This window comes from Pholcus phalangioides, unplaced genomic scaffold (genome assembly GCF_987345545.1).
Source record: "Pholcus phalangioides strain wild (caught in Gottingen) unplaced genomic scaffold, Ppha-v1.0 ptg000014l_1, whole genome shotgun sequence".
Lineage (NCBI taxonomy): Eukaryota > Metazoa > Arthropoda > Arachnida > Araneae > Pholcidae > Pholcus > Pholcus phalangioides.
The window spans coordinates 24460752-24483762 of record NW_028301607.1 but is presented as its reverse complement, the minus strand read 5'-3'; the positions used below and the strand labels follow the sequence as shown (position 1 = coordinate 24483762).

At 39.3% G+C, this 23011-nt stretch overlaps 1 protein-coding gene across 3 annotated transcripts; it reads right to left on the bottom strand.

The window, feature by feature from the left end:
- Positions 1–4502: 4502 nt before the first annotated feature.
- On the bottom strand, positions 4503–19161 carry LOC149078312 (uncharacterized). 3 transcript variants are annotated; one of them, XM_089241957.1, is made up of 4 exons: positions 19030–19161; positions 13947–13996; positions 12249–12379; positions 4503–5711 (listed from the first exon to the last, which is right to left on the bottom strand). In XM_089241957.1, the coding sequence occupies exons 2-4, from the start codon at positions 13979–13981 to the stop codon at positions 5455–5457; spliced, it is 423 nt and encodes a 140-aa protein (XP_089098083.1). In that variant the 5' UTR covers positions 13982–13996; positions 19030–19161; the 3' UTR covers positions 4503–5454. The 3 variants fall into 3 exon arrangements, with proteins under 3 accessions (XP_089098083.1, XP_089098084.1, XP_089098085.1); XM_089241958.1 differs by having other exon boundaries at positions 13947–14015; positions 19030–19154; XM_089241959.1 differs by lacking the exon at positions 13947–13996 and having other exon boundaries at positions 5321–5711; positions 19030–19111.
- Between the last annotated feature and the right edge of the window lie 3850 nt (positions 19162–23011).

Genomic DNA, 23011 nt, shown 5'->3' with positions numbered 1-23011 from the left:
AATTGCTACCGCAGGGAGTCGAGGGGTTAGCGCACTAACCTCTCGATGAGTATAAAAAACAAGCCTGCCGTTCGGAATCAGCATTAAATTGTAGGTCCCGGTCTAAAATTAGCCCTTGTGTGCAGAAAATGACAGTGGTGCGAGAAAAATGACCAATACCAAGAAAACGGTCAAACTTGTTCCTCTTCCTCAAAGACCCCCCCCCCCCCCAAAAGTTAAAATGGTCTACGTTAATTCAAGGGAGTCTAATATTTTATTACACCAGTTACCCATTGTAGGGCTGAAAGCTGCTTACTCGTTTTGATACTGAAATTACCATGCAATATGCTCGCACATACTACGTAGTATTTCTGGCTGGGGAAAGATCTGGTTTTCTTGAAGGGGAAAAGAAAGAAGTGGGGGGAGGTCTCAAAGAAGGAAATTCAAAAATTTTCATTGCCTTGGATTATCCGGAAACTCAAATTTTTGAGACTACTGTAGTATCATGTGCTCTCTCTCTTACTACCATCATAAACATAAATAACTCTCCTAGAAATACAAAATTGAGCGCATATAGAGAAGCTCAATCAAAAAAGTCTATCGGCAACACTCATTACACATAACAGATATATACTTTATTTGAATAATTATACACACAGAATGTATTAACAACACAATATACCTACAAAGAATATACACAAACGATCAGTTACATGAAAAATTTTTCATAAATTTTGTTGGCCACTCAAAAGATTCATCGAAAAAGACAATTAAATTTTTATATCGTACTCCCCCCCCCCCCCCTTATGCAAGAACGAGGAATGTGTGAATTTAAAAAAAAAATCGGGAAATGGCATTTGAATATTTGAATGCTCACTCTACTTATGTTACTCTATATAGGAGTTGTTTCTCTAAAATGTTTTCTAACACGTGTTTCAACAGAGGATTATACACATTTGCTTTTCTTGCAAAAATTAGCAGAATAAGTTATCTCACCAGCTGATTCACAAAAAGTGGAAAATCCGCACATTCATGACTCTGGCAGAAGGGATACCATATAACAGAGGGTTCACACATGTTTGGAAATGACTTTGACTTCAAATTTTGAAAGAAAAAAAAATAGAAGCAACACGCAAAAAAAATTTTTGATAAGTTATCCCGTGAAAAGCAAAACATCACCTGTTACAGAAAATTTGGTTTGTGTGTTGTGAAATTGCATTAGCAAGAATGTGGATTGAAGATGATATATTTTTTCTCTTTCTGACGAAGAAATATTCAATAACTAATGAAACTTTTCAAGTCTCAAAACATTAAATAAGGGCGACATCATTAATTTTCGAGGAAAAATCAAGATTTTTGATCACTCACATGTAAACGCCCTCTATATTGTGCTACTCACATACACGTGCACACATGCATAAAATTTTTTGAGATTGACATACTGACAAGAATATGTGTTTACATAATTTTTCCACAAAAAAAATTCATTCAAGCGAAATCCAATCGAGAAGTCTGAACAAAATTACAACTTTTCTTAATTATACAGTAGGCGCGCGAGCACACACACACACACAGAAGCCCTAGTTGATAATATACTCCCCTCCAGTGCCAAAGGATTTTAAGAGGTGTGAGTTCAGTACCCGATTCGTCTTTGTCAGAAGATTTACTGATGTGGAAATTTCCTGAATTCAATATATATGTTGCTGCCAAAGAAAGACATTGGCCAATTTAGTTAAATATTGACCTAGCCAGTTCCCGAAGTGGCCGGCGATTCCTGGCGAAAGTCTGATAACAAAAGACATGATTTGGGATCATTGTCAAGTTGGCATATTTTTCCATGATAATTGTGAATTGGCAGGGGGAAATTTTTTTACATTAAGTGTTTTTATTTTTTTTCTCTTAAAGTTCACACTTTTTTTTCTCATCACATGGAACTAATTGAATACAGCTGCTATATATATAAACATGTATCATGGTGGCAATTTAAAAAAATGGATTTGGCACCTGCTGCGCCACCTTACATCAGCACATTAAGCTTTGGCCAGGGATCTCCAGTCACTTTTCAAAATGGCCGGCCAAAGTCTGAATCATTTCTACAATTCAGACTTTGGCCAAGACTCTTGGTCAATTCACAAAGTGGCTGGTCTTGTTGTGAATTGGCCACACTTTCAGCTTTGGCAGTAATATATATACATACCGTATATACTTGTGTACAAGCTGAGTTTTTTTCTGGAAAATTCGTTCCTCAAATGGGGGGGGGGGGAAGTGGGGCTTATACCCGGGTCAGTTTCTGATGAGAAAATATTGACCCCACAATCAGTAGTCATTTTTGTCACAGTGTTCGAGAAACCAGCATTATTGGTATGGGATATGTTCAAACCCGACAGAACCGATAATGTCAAAGCAGAGGCAAAGAAATCGAAAACATCATTGGCTTTGATACCAGGTGGGCTAACATAGATTATATAGCCTTTAGATGTGAGCATCAACAAGCCTTTCAAAGACTATTTGAGGGATTTGTGGATTGAATGGATGAGTTCCGATGATAAAGAAACCACAAATGTAGTGCCTTAACGAAACCTGACATTGGCATAGTGTGCCAATACATGAGGCGTGGAATTCTGTTTCCACTAAAATTATCATCCAATCCTTCAAAAAGTGTTGCATCAGCAATGCGATGGATGGAACTGAAGATATCCTCTTTGAAAGTCACAATGGCGATGAGACAGCCCAGATGAAGATAAAAACAAAGATGCCACACCCCTATGATGATCTGATGGATTATGATGAGCTTGGAGACTCAGAAGAAACAGATTAAAAAGTTTGAATCCTTTTCCATTGTAAATTTCCGTAAGCTATTCATTTTGCACGAAAATATAAGAATTTTTTTCTCTGAAATGCATGGATTTTTTTGGGCCGGCTTATACACGAGTATATACAGTATATACAGGGGCGTAGCCAGAAATTTCGTTCGGGGGGGGGACCACTTTCATTTCGGGGGGGGGACCAAAGTGACAGAACAATGGATTTGGCCATCTTTTTCCCTTTTTTCGGTCATTTTCTCACATTTCGGGGGGGGGGGGGGGAACCAGACCCCCAAGTCCCCCCCCCCTGGCTACGCCCTTGAGTATATATAAGTGTTGCATCAGCAATGCGATGGATGGAACTGAAGATATCCTCTTTGAAAGTCACAATGACGATGAGACAGCCCAGATGAAGATAAAAACAAAGATGCCACACCCCTATGATGATCTGATGGATTACGATGAGCTTGGAGACTCAGAAGAAACAGATTAAAAAGTTTGAATCCTTTTCCATTGTAAATTTCCGTAAGCTATTCATTTTGCACGAAAATATAAGAATTTTTTTCTCTGAAATGCATGGATTTTTTTGGGCCGGCTTATACACGAGTATATACAGTATATACAGGGGCGTAGCCAGAAATTTCGTTAGGGGGGGGGACCACTTTCATTTCGGGGGGGGGACCAAAGTGACAGAACAATGGATTTGGCCATCTTTTTCCCTTTTTTCGGTCATTTTCTCACATTTCGGGGGGGGGGGGGGACCAGACCCCCAAGTCCCCCCCCCCCTGGCTACGCCCTTGAGTATATATACATACAGGGTGCATAGCAAAACAGAGGGTACGACATACGACATTTTACTAGCGAACCGCTGATACTAAAGGTATACTTTTAATTAGAAAAAAGTTTCCGAATAGTCTGTAGTATTCAAATATCTTATTCATGTTTCAAGGAGTTGTATAGTTATTGACGTAAAAAAATTAAGTTTCCGTGTGACCCAAAACCCAAAGTTGTTGTCTCGTCTCTCATGATTGAATATCTCCTGAGATATTCAAATTGGAAAAATGAAGGAAATTTGGAAAAAAAAAACTCTAAATGCGGGTAAAACAGTTTTTCTGCATTTAGAGCTGTTATTTCCCAAATTTCCTCTGATTTTTGAACTTGAATATCTCAATGAATATTGCATTCAGAAACCATGGAATTTTTTTGGCATTAGGAGAGACAGGGCAAAAACTTTCTAATTCAGTTTTGGGGCACACGAGGACTGTATAAAAAGTTAATTTTCTTATTTTGATAACTATACAACCCCTTGAATCGTGAATGACATATCTGAGCACATCATGCTATTCAGAAACTTTTTTCTAATTGGCAATATACACTTAAGATTAAGAGTTCGCCAGTAAAATGTCATATCCCCGTTTGCTATGAACCCTCTATATATATATCATTCATTTTCTTACATTTGAAAAAAAAGGGCACACCAGCTCTTCTCCCCCTTCTCGTTACGGCCTTGCTCCGAGGTGACTATAAAGTTGAAAATCACAAATATTTAAAATTAAGCATTTGGGTCTTGGGGGGTGTTTTTGGGGGTTCTAATCCTCCCCCCTCAAGCCGAGATTATAATGTTATTTGGCATGAGAAAATGTAACCCCCTACTCGAGAAAATTCTGCGTATTTCTATGATTTGGGTTGGGAATAGTATTACTTTTTTTTTCTTTTGTTCAAACGCGCACAACTCAGGTCTATCACCATTTATGGGCGATTTACTACCTAGTGAGTTGTGCCGGAGGTGTAACTGTGTGTGTACCTAACAGTCTGAGTGCATATGTAGTGTTGTGTTTGATTTTTTCAGTGCTGCCATATATATTTCAGAAGGGAAGTGAGTGATGTGTTATGATTGAATTACATTTGTGCTGTTTGTAGGTCTGTCGCTCTCTGTGGCGAGACTTTTTAATGGGAGATCGGCTCGCATTCATGCCTTGAAGTTGGGAACTACAGAAAACCAACTTCAGCTGACCACCACTCTGGCGACGGTGGGGTTTGAACCCGGGTCTTCGCAATTCGAGTCCGTCACTATGACCACTCGACCACCATAGCAGTGAATAGTATTACTACTACTTAACCGTAAACATTCCTCTGTGGAATTTCTAATGAATCGGTACATGTCCAAACATGTTATGTGAGTGTATGTGTATACATGGCCCTAATGTATTTATGTTGTTAGCATTGTGCTTGTTTCATGTCTTGCTGGGGCTGCAATCTGTGTTAATATTTTGAACTTAAGATGGTAAATGCTTGAATTTGCAAGTTATGTAAGTATCATGTTAAAGGTCTGCGAAGAGACTTTTTCATAAATAGGAGACCAGCTCGCATTCATGCTTCAAAGTTGGAAAACTGTAGAAAATTACTTTCAGTCTACTTCCACTGTGCCGTCAATAGAATTCAAACCCAGATCCTCACAATCAGAAGTTGAATAGTACTGCTGATTAACACATTTTTTTAAAATTAAGCATAGCTAAACATTTTCCCTTCACATATTGCACGAATACCTCGTTATTAAAGCCTCGACGAGAAACAAGACAAATCCAACACTGCAAACCCAAGAGACAAATGACAAAGGGAAACCACCAATATCAATGGGGCGTGATTATATATAAGTTCAGATAGAGATAACTTATGAGTTGTTTTGCAGCTGTTGTTGTTGCTGCTGTTTCATTTTCCTGTTCTTCCGGCGCACTTTGGCTTCATGTAATGCTTTGTGAACCTGATATCTCAAGTCTTCGGCTTCATCTTCGTCCGAAAAATCCTTCATGGATTCACATACATACCGCATGAAGTAGTAATTCTTACCCCGGTTGATTCGCTCTTCCAAAACAGCAGTCAAGATATCCTGCAGGCGCTGCTCTCTTGTGATTCTCTGTGTGGTGCCAACTGGAAAAATAAATAAAAATCGTTGAGATCTGTAATTTTGCTCAATTTAATTAGAACTCTTCCTATTGTTAGGAATCACCAAAAAAACCACAAAATTTAGAACCCATGTATAAATGACCCCCCCCCCCCCAAATTTTGCATTGTCTCCTCCTTTCGATTTATGTCGTAGTGTTTAAATATTTCAATAGCTTCTCTATGAAGGTGAGCATAGCAGTGCACTTTAATATGTAAGCTATTGAAATATTCAAGCACCACAACATAAATCAAAAGGAGACAATGAAGGTGCATTCAACTTGGGTCCCATTTTACTTTAGCGGCGTAGAGAGCCCAGATGTGCACCAGATGAAAGCGGAAATGACCTCATCAGCCAATCACCATTAAGCATGTTAGACATTAAGATGGCATGTTAGCCATTAAGCATGTGAACAGATATATCTCAAGCTTCTTTATGAGTATTTGACATTTTTGGGAAGTTATTCGTATTACACATTCTTTACTGTAATTACAGTACATATGACACATCATATATCTCCCGCTCATCTTGACAATCAAAGAAATTATGGGTGCTTACCCAAAAGACAGAAACGCTGGAACATATTTGCTTGTGTTGCTAAAGCAATACCAATCATTTGAATGGTATTGCTCAGCAATACCAATCACCATTTGAACATAGCTCAAATATTGCACTGAAAGAGCTTTTTTTCTAAAATTAAATTTTTTGAAGAAATACCCTTTCCATGTGAGGAGTTGCATAGCTGTAGCTTTTTCTGTTTGCAAGTCATTTCAGGTCCAAGGGACTTTCTCATACACCCTGTATATTCATTAAGCATGATAATAAAATGAGCGTCATAGAATCTGAATACCACAACGGTAGTCACAGCAATAGACTTGAGACAGTACATTTCATCGCTGATTTCAGATGGATCTCAATCCTTTGAGTGGCATTAACAAGATATCTCGCCTTCTTATTTTAGCATTGACAAGCCCAAATATTTTGTAAAGTTAATCCTTCTCAGAGGAACACTTTCCCAATCTATTCCAATGGTTCACAAACTTTTGTTGACCACTGCTCCCTTGCCTAATTCATGATTCATCAGCGGTTCTTCAGGATAGATTAATAGATATTTCCCGTAACTTCTTCAAAGCATAAATAGGCGCACAAATCAATATCTCAAGCTCGACGTGACACCTCACATAAAGGTTTGCGATGCCCCTGGAAACAGCAACGCACACTGCTCTATACCATAGGCGGAGATAGACTTGGAAGTCTGGGGGGGGGGGGTACAGTCATAATGATGTCAATTCCTATATAAATATATACATTAGATTATATATATATATATATATACATATTATATATATAGTCGACTCCACCTTTAACGCTGGGTGGGTGGGGGGGGGGGCATTGCCATCCCGTATCACCGCCCATGCTCTATACCCATTACTTTTTCATTAATTTATACACATTTACTGCTGAAAATCATAAGGAAGCTATTATGCCGTGTAAAGGGATAAAAACATCAATCAATAGTCTCATCAATGTAGTTAAAAAAAAAAAAGTCGCTGAGAGAATAAACAAAAAATAATAAATGTAATAATGACATAGCTTTGTTATCTGAAGTTTATACCACAAAAGAAAAAAAAATCATTCCACAGAATCATTTATTCCAGAGCTATTACCAAAATTAAAATTCAAAGCTCAACATAAGTATTAATAAACAAATATACACAGACACAGAAACATGTATTTAAAAAAACATCCTAGTAAAATGAGATGCTGTATATGTATTGAGATTCAGAGACGAAGGAGAAATGGTTCGACGTTTGTTTTTCTATTTTTCATGACTTCTGACAGTGTGAGGGAGAATTTGTGAAGAAAAAAATACATAAATGACAGCAAATAAAAAGAAAAGATACAAAACGTTTTGATTATCACCATGAACATAGGCGTACGCAAAATTTTCTCGAGAGGGGATTCAGATTTTTTTTCCCTTCTGGGGGGGGGGGCGGGGTTTAAGTTTTTTCCTGAAAAATAACACTACAATTTTGGCTCAAGAGGGTTAGAACCCCCCCCCCCGCCCGCGTACGCCAATGACCATGAAGTTATCGTCGAAAACACCAGGAAACCCCCTCCGCTACTACTTTCAGAACGCATGTGAATAATCATTTCAGCATTCTATATTTACGGGAGGCAAATCTCAACAATGATTCTTGTGCATGAAAGAAAAAATGATTCGATAAACGAGATCACACACTTGCATGCGCCATGAAAATTGAGACAAAAATGTCTAGTGCATCTCTTTTCTGGACATACACACATACACAAATTATACATTATGTTGTACAATGGAAAAGTGAAGGACATTTTTTTAAGTAATTGAAAAAAGTATTTTAGCTAAATGACAATATTTATTTTAATTTGCATGTTTTTTTTTCATTACTTCATTACTTTCCATACTGCCAACGGTAAAAGCCACCTTATCCCCCCCCCCTCACCCACGCAAAACCCATGAATTCATAGAACCAGAATCAGCATTTTAAGGTGATGCCTGGCCCTATTTCGGGTCATAAGTTACCAATGAATTCATGTTTAAGAAGTCTGCACACTTTTCCAGACGTCTTGCTTGCTCATTATCCCCTAGGGTTGACAAAACAGAATTTTGCTTAAAAAAGGACACCATTAACCAAATGTCGTTGTCATTTTCTTCCCACATTTCTTGTATTCATATACCCGTGTGATTTGCGTTGTGTTGTTCAAAATCAAAGCCGGCATCTATGCCCGTGGGCCCCACGGGGAAATAACAGTTGCAAAAGGATATAGCTTCTTTTTTTCCTCGGAACCAAATATTTCTATAGGGAGAAGAAAAAATCGTTTTGCAGACCCATTCAACACACGCGTTCAATTAACAATATTTTAGCTGTCGGCCTTTTTACTACTCAGCGAAAAGAGAGCCGCTGATAGCATACAATTAGTGTGCAGCCTGGCTGTTCCTTGAATAGATATGTAGTATACCTACCATATGAAGGGGGGAAAAAACCTTTCTGTTAAACTGCTAGACTTCCTATGGTGTGTAATTTTTTTCCCGCTCATCTGTCGGATGACCAGCTACATGTAGAGAATTGAACCATTCCTTGCCGTTCATGTAAGATTGAACTATGTCAGATAGTAATAATCACAAATTTGCTCTACTATTGTGGAATACTGAAACGCTCCTAAAAAAAATGTTTAAGATCTGTTTTTTTTCAAAGTTCAAAGGATTTCATAGTGACATATTGATGAACTAGATTCTACCCCACGTAAGTTTGCTTTTATCTAAATGGCATTTTTTGTGTGTAATTAACTGTAGAAAAACCATCCGCTGTCGTATAAACTGGGAATGTTGCCAATAATTTGGAGTAGTTAAACTCTTCTCTTAAATTCGGTAAAGTTGTTGTGCAGACATCATTAACCAATTTCCAAGTTCGGCATTTGACCCCACAAGGGAAGGGCTGACATGGGAAAGGACCTGGAACAATTACCATAATTTTTTGGGGTTTTTCAAGCTGTAAATTAAGTACAGAAGAGCCTGTGAAAAGTTTTGCTTGGGGGGAGGGCAGATGTGACAAAAGTAAATACTGGATCCCTTAAATTAGAAAAAAAGTGTAATGTTTGGGTTTTATGCGGCCCAGGGTGTGCGCCTTGTGCTTCCGTCCTTAAATCCACCTCCTACTTGCCTACTTGGACCCGCCAGAAATCCCAGCCTACGGGATATGAGGGCATAGCCCAGCCAACAAAATTTAAACAACAGATATTCACTGACTAGCCAAGCACCTCTCAACCTTGGTCTCACGCTTATCCGCGGCTCCCCACAGAGCAGTTTAACAAAGAGTCTCTTCGAAAAACCTTTGCAGGGTGCCGTGGCACACAGTTCGAGAACCCCTGCATTTTGTATTTTCTGTTTTCAATGTAAGCTTCCCCCAATATACTCAAATGAAACACTATACTCAAATGACCAGCAACATTACTGTGTGGTGATGGTTGTCAATTTAAATTATCGGAGAACTTGAAACGCGAATCCAACTTAATCCTCAAAAATCCAATCCAAAAAAACTAAAATACATATGATAGAATTATTCGATTTCAGAATACGCATTAGCATGCAGTGCCGTCTTAACGCATGGGCCTACCCGGGCACGGCCCAGGAGCCTCACAAAAATTAGATTTGGTTGAAATTTTCTGTAATTTACCTGGTAGGTCCTCAGAAAAACCACTTGGCCCGGGGGCCCTATGATGCTCTTAAGACGGCTCTGTTAGCCAATGGATTTAATTAATTTAATGATGGAATTAAATTAATGATGACACTGGTCTTCTTGATTGATGATTAAAACCCATTTTCCACCGCTTTATCGGTTTGTAATAGAATTTCACAGTTTTATGTGAATATTATGAAGGGGCACAGGCAGTTAAGGCATGGGTTCACCCGGGTGCGGCCTGGGGGCCTCAGGAGAAAAAGAGCCTCACAAAAATGAGATATGGTTGAAATTTTCGAAAATTTGTTTGGTAGGGCCTCAGAAAAATCACTTGATCCAGGGGCCCATGATGCTCTTAAGACGGCTCTGGGCACAGGGCCTCTGTCCCAGAGACATTTTAAATTAACAGAAATTGAAAAATATAGCATATATAAAGGTATTTTCTTTCAATATTTTAATTTATTGAAAAAAAATAATTTTAATTTTTGATTCTCTTGGGCAGGGCTGTCTTTAGAGCGTCATGGCCCCCCAGCCAAGTAATTTTTCTGAGATCCCACCTGGCAAATTCTCGAAAATTTTAAATGGGTCTCATTTTTGTGAGGTGCCCCGGTGGGCCCATGTGTTAAGACGGCACTGGTCTTCTTGGGGCAGACATGGTACCTCTATACCCCCTCATGCATAGGTTTGTTACATTTTACTGTGGTAAAAATCTTACCACTACTGCGAAAGTAGGTTGAAGAACGGGTTATCGCTGAAATCAAATAGATTCGAAACAAAAAAACGGGACACTACTTCAAAAAAAGGACGTATGGTCAGGGGAAAATATATGTAAATATCATGGCCTGGCCTGTACAGAGGTGACTCATACTTTGAGCAACACCAATCATTTTTGACTTCCGGTGTCCCTGCCAAAAGAGCATTTTCACCAAAGAATTCTTGACTTGGGCAGGGCTGTCTTAAGAGTATCATGAGGCCCCAAGCCAAATGGTTTTTCTCAGACCCCCCCCCCGGTAAATTATAGAAAATTTTATCCAGATCTCATTTTTGTGAGGCCCCGTCATCTCTTGCAGCCCCCCTATCAGTGCCGTCTTAAGGTATGGGCCCACCCAAGCGTGGCCTGGGGCCTCAGAGAAAAAGGGTCACACCAAAATGAGATCTGGTTGAAATTATCAAAAATTTATCTGGTAGAGCCACAGAAAAATCTGTTGGCCCAGGGGGCTCATAATGCTCTTAAGATAACCCTGAACCCCATGCCGTGTCCGGGTGGGCGTATGCGTTAAGATGACACTGGACTTGGAGCATCTATATAGGGTGTTGGCTTGAAGTGGCGAAAAACTAAGAGGGAGTGATATTAGGCATCAAGAGAAACAAAAATTGCCATAGAACATGGCATTGCAAACCAGATTCAGTCAGTGAAAATTGAAAAAATACTTATGAAGGGTGTGACGTCAAGTGGGGTAAAAAGGCCAAAATTAGGAAGAAAAAAACATTTACTTCATAGCATGATTACAATACAGCCTGTGCAGCACAGTTTAATGTAGGAAAGTAGAGGAGGAGAAATGATTATAAGAGGTATTCAGAGTTGCAGCAGCGAACGGGGATTGCACAATTGAAAGCGACAAAGTACCAATTACAGGGTATGCCGGTGATGTCTGCTGTCTATTTTTGTGATTTTCACACTGACTAAATGTAGTTTGTAATACCATGTTCTGTGGCAATTTTTGTTTCTCTTGATGCCTAATATCACCCCTCTGAGTTTTCTGCCACTTCAAGACAACACCCTGAAAAGGAAGAGCACATTGAAAACATCATGGCAATTACTTTTGGGAGCTAAAAAATGACGATGAATTGTATATGGGAACACAGACAGAAAAAAATTTTCATTATTTTTTAAATTTAAAATCTTACTTCAACACAAATTTTGTTTTCTGTTAAACGTCCACATATATATGTGACTTGTATTCTAAAACTTATTTACAGTTTTGAAAACTATTATCAGTGCAAAAGTTCTTTTTTGCCAATTTCACAATTCCAGTCACCCAATGACAATTCAATTCATGGATTCCCTCATCACAAAACGAAAGTTTAAAGCATAAAATCTCTTTATTCAGTCTTTTTTTACTCGTAAACCATTGGGAAATGCGGTCTGCTAACCAAGAAGAAATTTGTATTGCGTAGTGTAATTGAAAGGTATTAAGACATATCATCATCTTTTGTTCCTGAAATTCACAGGAGTTAATTTCCCAACGAAGGTCACTTCAATCCAATTCCATACTAATTCTGGCAAAAATAAATATTTTCACCTACCTGGTCTGAGACGAACTGCTTGGAAATTGCTGTTGACCCTGGTAGTACCCAATCGCTCCTGGCTACTAGATGCCACTGCTTCTTCGACGAGTGGTGATATATCTCCCATACTTGATGACGACGATGTGTTGCTAGAGTAAGAGAAAAATTAACATAGATACAGTTTTCATGTTTTCCATAGAAATGTCACTCGCAGCTCATAAAGTTAGTTTCATCAATAAAAAAAACTAAACCATTGGCAAGCACCTAAAGCGTGTGATAGAATGTTATGATTTCACGAAACATGTCTCAAAGCACTCAAGGTGGTGTTATCGAATATAACATTATTTCCAACTAGCGAAGTTACAACAATGCTATACTCATTATGGTTAGTTTTGGATTTTTTGGACTGTGAATTTTTAAACTAGCCAGTGCAGCAGGCGGGATAAAATAACATTTTCCCCTGCTTAGAGGTGACACCAGTTCTTTTTTTGCCAATTTTGACACAGATCTGTCAAAGTGAAAATATGTATGAGCAAGAGACATGGGTATACCCAGCGAGGGACAGAGGGGGGCAGCTGCAGCCAGAAGAGAAATTAAAGTGTAGTAATTGGTACACAGCAGACGTATCAATTTAGTATATGTGAGTTGCCCCCCCCCCCCCCCCCCCACTCTAGTTCAGATCCTGGGTATGCACTTGGCAAGAGAATATATAGGCCTGTCGGCAACAAAGAGATGAGTACTCAATGTATGTATATATATATTTATATATATATACCATTTTTAGTGTATTTTCAAAAGCCGGGGGGGGGGGCAACGGCCCCCATGTCCCCCCCCCCTAAATGACGGGCCTGAGTTTAAATATATATTCAAGATCCATATTTCTAATGGGAATCTTTTTTCAGCCACCACATTGGGCATTTTGTTTGTTGTGGCATTTGTATTTACAAATGTGTAGGGGCACATATTTATAGGGGCTCATTTTTTTTAAACTGTACACCACTTAGAACCTGTTGGCTTGCTTGAGCCCCAGCTTGGAAAGTGGACATGTGCAACACAGTGAAGTGTGTCCGAGTCTGAAGATGATTCTCCAGCATACTGTTGGTGTCTTCCTTGCAGCCTGGCTGAGCGTCTTGGCTCTGCTGTGATGTGTCCCCCCCCCCCCACATCATGGAGCAGGGTCCCTAGGCTGGTGGGCCCCAGACCAGACTTTCACAGGCCCCTTCTGTAAGGAATTCACAGCATGAAAAAATAAAAATTTATTATCGTCCCAGGCAACAAGGCTAGAGCCCAGTCAGCCACACTCTTGTGGGAGAGGGTCGGGGGCGCGCGCACATGATCATGATTTTGTCTGGACTGTCCTGCAGGAATTGCACAAGCTTGAATCTCTCATGCAGTGTATAACAAAGTTCCAGCAGCACCTACTAGCTACATAGCAATGCACGTGAAATTTCTCGCCTGCATCAGTGACGAATGGATGTTACAATCACTGGTGTTGTATGCAAGGATGGAAGGGGAGATGAGATTTTAGTGGGTTTTTTTTTTTGCAGTAAACCCCTATAAATGAAAAAAAAAATGCATACATCTATTACGATAACTGACATTTTATTGCTCTTTGAGAACTATAACCATTGGTATAAGAGATTTTCTTTTCGTCTCCGTTTTTGTAAATTTATGATAGCATAAAAACAGATCAGAATTTTCTTCCATCAAACTTACCTTCCACTGTCTCGAGACCTAGTCACCATAGACATGCTGAGATTCCTAAGCTAAAATAAAAAAAAAACCCTGCAAATAGTGGTTGTTATTTATCGACAAGAAATAGATAATCAACCATATATTTGAAGTTAATTCGCCATCTTTAATTAAAATTAACATTTGTTGTAAAAGAAATTATTTTAAGTGAAAAATCGGTGGATTAGGTAGAATTAGCACATTTTATATGATTTTTTTTTAGTTTCAAGCTGGTGAGCAATGTTCAATATTTATATGAATTTTCCGAATGCTGAGGTGGTGACAAAAGCAAAGTGCTAGTGTTGCCTGATGTCTTTTTTATATACAGAATTTGAAGGCATAGGCTACATTGTCGAGGGCGATTCTTCCATTGTACACGGTGGTCATAAAATAACTTTGCTAAGGGGTCATTCAAGTATTACGTCAGCATCGAGGGGGGGGGGTGTTTCGGCTGACTTTTGATGAAAAGGCGGGGGGGGGGGAGAGGGGTTTGAAGATTGCTTACGTCATCAACCACCCCTTTTTGAAGGTATGAAATATTCTAAGCTGCTGACGGAATTTTGCTGACGGGGAGGGGGGGGGGAAGAGTCAAAAATGGCTGAAAATCTGCTTACGTAATACTTGAATGGTCCCTAATACATGAGCTCCTAGCAACTGTAAAAATCAAAGAATACAAATGAAATTCGAGATATAGGTGTGGTGTTTCAGAGTATGTGCTCAAAAATGAGGAAAAAAAACTGAAAGTTCACAAAATTCGAATGGCAACACTAACTTTTATGCATTGCAAAGTTGTCAACACAGAAAAAAACCCATGCTTAAATAGACTTGGAATGATACCTGTAGCATGATAAACACACCAGCGCTATACACAAAGAAATATGCTGAGAAGAAATCAATTAAAATAATTCAAGTATTACATAAGCATTGATGGGGGGGAAGGAAGGGGTTTCTGATTTGCTGAATTTTGATGACAAGGGGGTGGGAGGGGTTTGGATGATGCTTAAGTCATCAAGCACACCCTTTATAAAAATATGAAACATTCTTAATAACATCATACTTGGCATGCCAAAAACAAGAAAACCTTTCACTAGTTTGTGGGCACCTGAACTAACATTCCCTCTATTGATAAGTTCCTTACAGAGCCACTTTAATGATCTTTAAAGTGTGATATCCGTGATTATGTCGTGTATCACTCAAATAATCTGGAGATATGTTGCAGGTAACTTGAGTAATGTAGAACTGCACTGCGTCTGCACCAGTGCTATAAAACTGTACCACATGTCACACAAGGGATCTCTAAATGTGCCATGGATCGCTTAAGTGTTCTGAAACTGTGTCTCAGGTCAATTAAGTAATCTGAAAATGTGCTGTATTCACAGACATGGTTTAAATTGTAGTCACAATTTTTGGATAAGAGATAGATTGTTAAAAACCTGAATTTAACCAATCCGTGTTGATCCCTTATCAAAAAATTGTGACTATAGTTTAACCCATGTCGGTAAATACTGCCCTAAGAACATCATGGGCCCTCAGGCCAAGTGATTTTTCTGAGGCCCGCCTGGAAAATTCTTGAAAAATTCAACTACTTCTTGTTTTTCTGAGGCCTCTTTTCTTGAGGTCCCCGGGCTGTGTGTTAAGATGGCATTGGCCATGGGCTGCTTAAATGGTCTGGAATCTTGCCACAGGCGACTTCTGTAAATGTGGCGCTTCGTTCATCTTCACCAAAATTGGGTTTGAGAGGTACAGGCCACATTTGGTCTGCGGGCCAAGGGTTTACCATACATGGTTTGGAGGGCGAGTCGCAATGAATTTCTTAAAAAGACATTCTGAGTTTTTAGCCTTCAAATAGCATTGAAATTAACAGAAATTGATCATAACAACACAAAGGTTTTTCTTCTGAAATTTTAATTAAAAATTTTTTTTTGATCATTTGGGGTCTCCCCCCCCCCCGCACATGCCTCTGATTTCACCAATATACATTATGAGGTGGGGGGCAGAGCTGATGAGATTTTCTGACGGGAGTAGGGGGGGTCAAAAATGACAAAAAAATTTGCTGCCGTAATACTTGAACGGCCCCCCTCTGAGCAGGGCTGTCATGAGAACATCATGGGCTAAGGGATTTTTCTGAGGCCCTACCGGGTAAATTCTTGAAAAATGCAATTACTCTTTGTTCTTCTGAGGCCCCTCTGTTCTTGAAGCTTCCCGACTGTGCATGGGTGGGCCTACGTATTAAGACAGCACTGCCTCTGAGGGGTTAGCACACCAACCCCTTGGTGAGATTCTCTTTCTTTGCTTGCATCCTGAACAGTCATTATGGAGTTAAAAACGTCCCCTCGCCAGATTATGCAGCAGGGCCCCAAGGCTACTGCACACCAACTCTGTGTATCGCAATACAGCAATTTCCAACCAGTGGAGTTGGGTGGGAAATAAAGGTGCCATCTATCAGTGGTAGGCCCAGACTTTGTAGGTAAAGAACTTGTTTCTGATGTTCTTTGCCTAGAATTGAACCTGTGGACCTTGACTATTAGCGTATGCAAAAGGGGGGGGGGAATTTTGAGTTCTACCCCCTCAAGCCGAGAGATTAGCGTTATTTTGCAGGGGAAAATTATAAACCCCCTCCCCTTCAGAAGAAAAAAGAATTTAAAAACTTCCCCCTTGAGAAAATTCTGCGTACGCCTATGACCTTGACAGTGACTTACATAGTGGAAGACAAGTATCTTACACTGCGCCACTCAGGCACAGGGTGGTCTGGCTGCCTGCTAAAGAGCCCCAAGGCTAGGATCTTTAGCAGGCAGAAAGCCCAGACTTTTCACGAGCTCCTCTACAGCAGTGTTTCTCAACCACTGGGCCCTACCACCAGTCAAATCAGGTCGTGAGTGATGATTCACTCATTTTTTCCTCATTTATTTTCCATTAAGCATATGTATGAATGGCATTGATGTACGCAAAGGGGGGGGGGTTTAGGGTTCTAACCACCCTTGAGCCAAGATCATAGTGTTATTTTGCAGGAAAAAAAGTAAACCCTGAGAAAATTTTACATACACCTATGATGACAGGACCTTCCACTCACAAAAAATAAATTAACCAGGCTGCGTGCTTCCAAATGTTGAGAACCAATGCTCTACAAGGTGCTTAGCAAATGGAGGAAGGTGTATGACATTTTTACTGGTGAACCATTGATCCTAGAAGTATACTTCTAATTAGAAAGTTTCCAAATAACGTGTAGTACTCAGATTGTCATTCATGTGTTTCAAGGGGTTGTATAGAGATATTAAAATAAAATTAAGTTTTTCCACAGTTCCCGAGTGCCCAAAAACTTGTCCAAACATCTTGCCCCCACCGGACTTCCAAGTCTATCTCCGCCTATGCACATGATGTTCTTAAGACGGCCCTGTTTAGTGAACTATTGTGTGGGATTTTTCCTCTCTGTAGCTTTAACACGATTCCTCAATGGTAAAGCACTGTCAGCCTCCTGCAAGTCTAAAATGGCCAGCGCATGAGGCTTTGCACCAGGGTGGCAGTTAAGCTCAAGACGCCCCTGGATTGGAGGAAATGTTTAATGCACTGTTGCATTGTTGAATTTTGTGTCACTTTGCTTTCATCACAACAGCATTGCTGCTGCTCGCAATCGTGTTTAAATGCAGGTTTTTTTCTCCATTATTTATACAGTGTTAAACTGCTTATGTTCAGCCAAGGCTTTGCAACGACTTCAAACCCTGAGGAATTTATTTTGCCGGTAAATTCCAATTTTCAGGATTTTATTTTGAATTGGGTAGTACCAATGTACCGTCCATTCAATTCCATGGGTATAAAGCATGCACATGGATGCCCTTCGGATTATTCCAGCATATATCCTAACTTGGATTATTATTAGGCAGTGAAGAAAAGAGGATGAAAATAAAAAAAAAATAGAGAAAAAAACAGGTGAGTCACAGAAAAGGTTTTTACTTCCCCTATGTCAGATCTCGACACAAGGGTAACTAAACTGGGTGGCAAAACCGTAAATCGCCTATGGGCTCATGATTTTGGGGCTTCCAAAATTTAAACCACACTCATTCTCTGACAAACCACAAACATATTTGACTTAAAAAAGAAGGCAGGCTTTCATGGCCGCAGTTTATAAAAAAGCAAGGAGATGAAAAAACCTTCTTGGATGACCGTTATCCCCTTGCGCTTTTGCTGGAGATATGGAAGAATCAACCTGTTGTTGCGACGGCTCAGTGTGACGCAGTGGCTTCTGATTGGGTGGGTGGGGATTGGAATATTCAAATTTGAATGGAAAACAGAAGAAAAATTTGCTTCACAGAACTCTTCTAAACTCCGACCCCCCCTCCATTTAAATTTGAAGACTTTAATCCCCACCCACCTAATCAGAAGTCACCACGTCCCATCAACATGTCATTTACTCAGACAGAGTCACTGGCTTGAAGAAAACATTTGGGGAAGGGGGGCGCTGAAAATTACTGGTCATCCTGTATATACCAGACTCAAGCGTGTACGCATGAGAATGAAGGTGCATTGCTTTGTTTATTCAGAAATTATTGGGGTGGGAGAGGAGGCTCAAATGGCATCAGCCCCTAGGTTTGGGCTCCCATGTGGTGGTGGACTCCCAGTAGTGGACAAAACGTCTGCTTCAAAGAAGCCTAGAAAACGGTATAACAGTTCGAAAGGTATGAACTTATTAAAGATTATTATCTTTTACTTCAGTCACAGGGGTCCCAATAAACTCCACTTTGCCCTGGGCTCCCTATGTCAATGTCTGGCTTCGTTTCTACACATATGGTCATAACCCTCAACACACAGACTGGCCCAGGAGCCTTTTTGGTCAGAGAAAGGCCTCCTCCAATGACCTTGCCCAGCTAGTTGGGGCCCCTCAGTGTATTTCCCAGTCCAGGTCCCCCCCCCCCCCTCGTCATAACTAATACAAAAATGCTCCAGTGAAATCCAAGTGTTTGCAAAAAAAATTATGATGTACACAAAATAAACCACCTGGAAAATGGCGATTTAATTTTTTTTATTGAATTAAAAGATATAATAAATCATAATTAGATTTAAAAATTTTAATTACCTATTTGGTCTATTTGTCTTTTATATTAAAACTACGCAAATAAAGATGGTGGTGAGAAGCAGCAGCAGCAGCGAGATTCCTGGGCACGGCCTAAACTTCGGTTTGTTTATCGGGACATTTAATTTCGGAATCCACGATCAACTCCTCTTACTGGATAGCTACTGCCATCTTCTGGTGAGTGAATGAACTGGAATCCCTCATTATTGAATCAATAGATGGCAGCACTAAGTCTTACCATGTGTAAAACAGAGCTAACCATATTCTATATGGGGGGGGGGGGGGTAGAATAGAGGGTATTTCTCTGCTTACTGGACAGCTACTGTCATCTTCTGATGATATACTGAACTATAATCGTTCCTTAAATCATCAATAGATAGCAGCACAAACCCTGACCAATGTGAATCTACTATATTTTATGGAAGAAACGCGGCAGATTACAAAAGAAAAAGGAACAGCGTTAAATGTAGAAAAATCGTTTTATCAGCATTTAATGCTGTTTTTTCCCCCCACCTTTCTTCCGCTTTTTTGAATTGGAATATCTCAGTGGATATTGCCCTTAGAAACGTGGAATTTTTTTGTTGACATCAGGAGAGACAGGTCAACAACTTTCTAATTGGGTTTTGGGCCCACGGGGGATCAGTAGAACACCAATATAGAACGGCGTAGATACTTCGATACCGTTCGACGTCGTTACCGATATCGTTCGACGTAGAAATGCCATATATTTGTCGACGTAGTTCGACTTATCCGGAGAGAAAAATTTGTATTATTTCAAAAGAGACTAATTATCGTACAAGATATTCTCCTTCGAAACGAAATGTTCTATAAATGAGAGTAAAACTATTTTAGAGGAAAAAAATGAAGATATTTTGGAGTTTATTGAGTGAATACATTTTAATTATATCGTGTGATATCGGACACCGACCGATTTTCCAACGTTTGATACTCATTCGATGTTTCGACGTCGTGCCGGTATCGGTAAGATATCCTAACGATATCGTCGTGCTACTGAGGGGGACTTTATAAAAAGTCTTTAATTTTTATTTTAATAACTAGTTATTAAAATAAAATTTTTTGTATTTCCACAAAACTTCTTGGAATATGAATGACATATCTGAGTACTACACGTAATTTGGAAACTTTTTCTAATTGGAAGTATACTTCTAGCATCAACGTTTCGCCAGTAAACTGTCATACCCCATGTTTGCTATGCACGCTGTATATACAGTATAAACCCCCCCCCCCCGGCCGTTGTATAATAATGCAATGAGCAGGGGGGGGGGGGTGCTTTAGTGATTATAAAAAAATCTGTGAATCAACATAAGATTACGTATGAATTGGATTGACAGAGCAGAGTTGACAGGAAGGGTATTTTTAATTAACAATTAAAAAAGGGGGAGGGGGAAGACCGAATATAGAGGAGTGATTGTGAATCTGAGGATGAAATCAAAAGTAATTTTAATAATGAACATTTGCAGCGAGTGTTTAGGGGTTTTTCTACTTTCTGAAAATTGAAAATGGGGGAGATTGTATATATATATATATATGTAGGAGATAATTTGGAAGGCCAGTATAACATTTGGGAATGAGAAAGCTAAAATGTTTTTTGAGAATAGTTTTATGAACTAAAGGCATCGAGTATAAAAAATTGTGTCCATCGGATGTTTCTTGACGAGTTCAGAGCACAGGCGGAGATTGACATGAGAGTCGGGGAGGGGGGGGAGAGACACCATGATGATAATGTCAGTTCATATGTACGCATATACATTAGATCAGTAGGCTCTATCTTTGACTGTAACCAATATTGCTACCATTATTTCTTTACAAAAAAAAAAGTTATTGGAATTTTAACATGCAATTGCATCACTCGCACAAATGAAATTTTTCTTCAATTAAACATCCTTCTTTTAAGACACATCTATACTTTTTGTGATCCATACTTATAGTTAAAATAAAAAATTCTCAGAACCATGGGCGGAGATACGGGAGTGCGGAGGGGGGGGGGGCCTCCCCACCTTCCGCGGATCGGAAAAAGTATAGATGTCTTAAAGGAAGGATGTTTAATTGAAGAAAAATTTAATTTGTGTGGGAGTAATGCAACTGCATGTTAAAATTCCAATAACTTTTTTTTTGTAAAGAAATAATGGGAGCACACACAAAATATTGGTTACACACACATAATCACACTTCCCTAGAGTGGCAGACCATAAAGTAAGCGTGAACGGAATATTGAATGATAAATAGGTTACCAAGAAAAATCGATTGATATACTATGGTTTCAGGTTGCAAATTCTGAACCATAGGTGGATCCCATTCAGGTTGGAATTCTGAATTGATGAAAATTCGATCCCCTGTTCCGCGGATCCCTCGATGGTTATGAGGCTATTCCGCGGAACCATTGGTGGTTATTAGGCTGTTCAGGAATATAGGATATGAGAATATTAGGAGAATATAATATAATCTCCTAATGCAGTTTTTGCCATATTATAATATGGCAAAAACTACATAGATAATGAGAAATAATTTAAGGACCAGCTAATAAATAAATAAATAGCAGGAAGTATTTGCGGACCAGCAAAAAATGCATAAATGGAAGAAAAAAATTGTGGACCGGAAAAAACTACAAAAATAGGATAAATAATTTGTGGACCAGCCAAGAAATGCATTACGGGAAATGCAATTTGAGGGCCGACAAAAATGCATACGTAGACTAAATAATTCGAAGACCAGGAAAAAAAATACATAAATAGCAGAAATAATTTACGGACCTGCAAAAAATACTTAAATAGGAGAAATAATTCGCGAACTTGCTGACGACTGCAAATTGGAAATCAAAATCAACATGTATAGAGACTCTCTGTATTTTATTTATTAAATCTAAAAATTATGTAATGTACATGACTCGTTTCGTGGACCGGCAAGAAATTCCTACGGACTGGCACCGGTCCGCGGTTGAAACTGTTCTAGTGTCTCCCACAGGCGATGCAGGGACTGAGGAGAATACAGCCCCCCCCCTACTTACATATCACCCTGAATATGCAACCGCTCAACATGTTAACAGAACACGTTGCTCAGTGTGTAATAGATATACTGCTCTCTGTCTTATACTTCATTTATGGTGGGTAGTAATTTTTTCTCCCTTCGTTAGGTATAAAAAAAATTATAACGAGTGAATAATTGCGCATTCCAAAGACCAGAAATGTTTGGAATAAAAACATCCTGGAATTTACGATATGAGAGAATTCCCCCCCCCCCTCCGGTAGGTAAATACTTAAGCGCGAGACAATCTTGTGCCTGCGAGATATTTTCCTCCAAAGGAACCTAACACTTTTAATTACGAATTTCCCCGGTTTTGCTTGTGTTTACTTTTTAATTCCCATTTGTTCCGACAAACACGGCTCTACTTACCCGAATTTCTCCAAAATCTGCGCCTTAGGTTGTTTGTATGTTGTTTGTTTTTATTTCCTCCCCCCCCCCCTCCCCCCTCCAGTTAAGCACGTTTCATCATGGAAATGGGAATTTTGTGTACGGGTAAAAGTAATACCATCTAATATAGCGATCGCGTAATGGAAGGAATTTATTTCATACAATTAGATGAGAAAAGGGTAAACATGGGCAAACGCTTTAGTACCGTATTTTTAATGTTTGTGATGGGGGCTACGAAATATTGTGAAGAGAGATTTTTTTTTGTCTCAATCCAATGACTCCACGTATACTCCATGATCGTATTTATTGTGATTATTACTCGTTCACAACTCCGGTTCAACACTTTAGGGGCAATTCGATACTTGAAGAGATTTGAAACTATATATGCAATAAACTTTGTATGATAGTCTCCAATAGGAATCAAACCCCGGTCCTCTTGCTATCCGGGAAAGTGAACTAACCGATGTATCATGGAGGCTCGAACATGATCTTTTCCTAGAATACGCACAGTAGTGTGAAACACCGAGTAGAGAAGTTGCAGTCTCCTTCAACATTT

Bases quoted from the DNA above. Each gene is read 5' to 3' on its own strand.
- LOC149078312 (XM_089241957.1), bottom strand. From the start codon at position 13,981: ATGTCTATGGTGACTAGGTCTCGAGACAGTGGAAG. The intron at 12,380-13,946 runs GTAAGTTTGATG...CTCTTACTCTAG, and splicing joins AGGTCTCGAGACAGTGGAAG to CAACACATCGTCGTCATCAA. The intron at 5,712-12,248 runs GTAGGTGAAAAT...TTATTTTTCCAG, and splicing joins AGCAGTTCGTCTCAGACCAG to TTGGCACCACACAGAGAATC.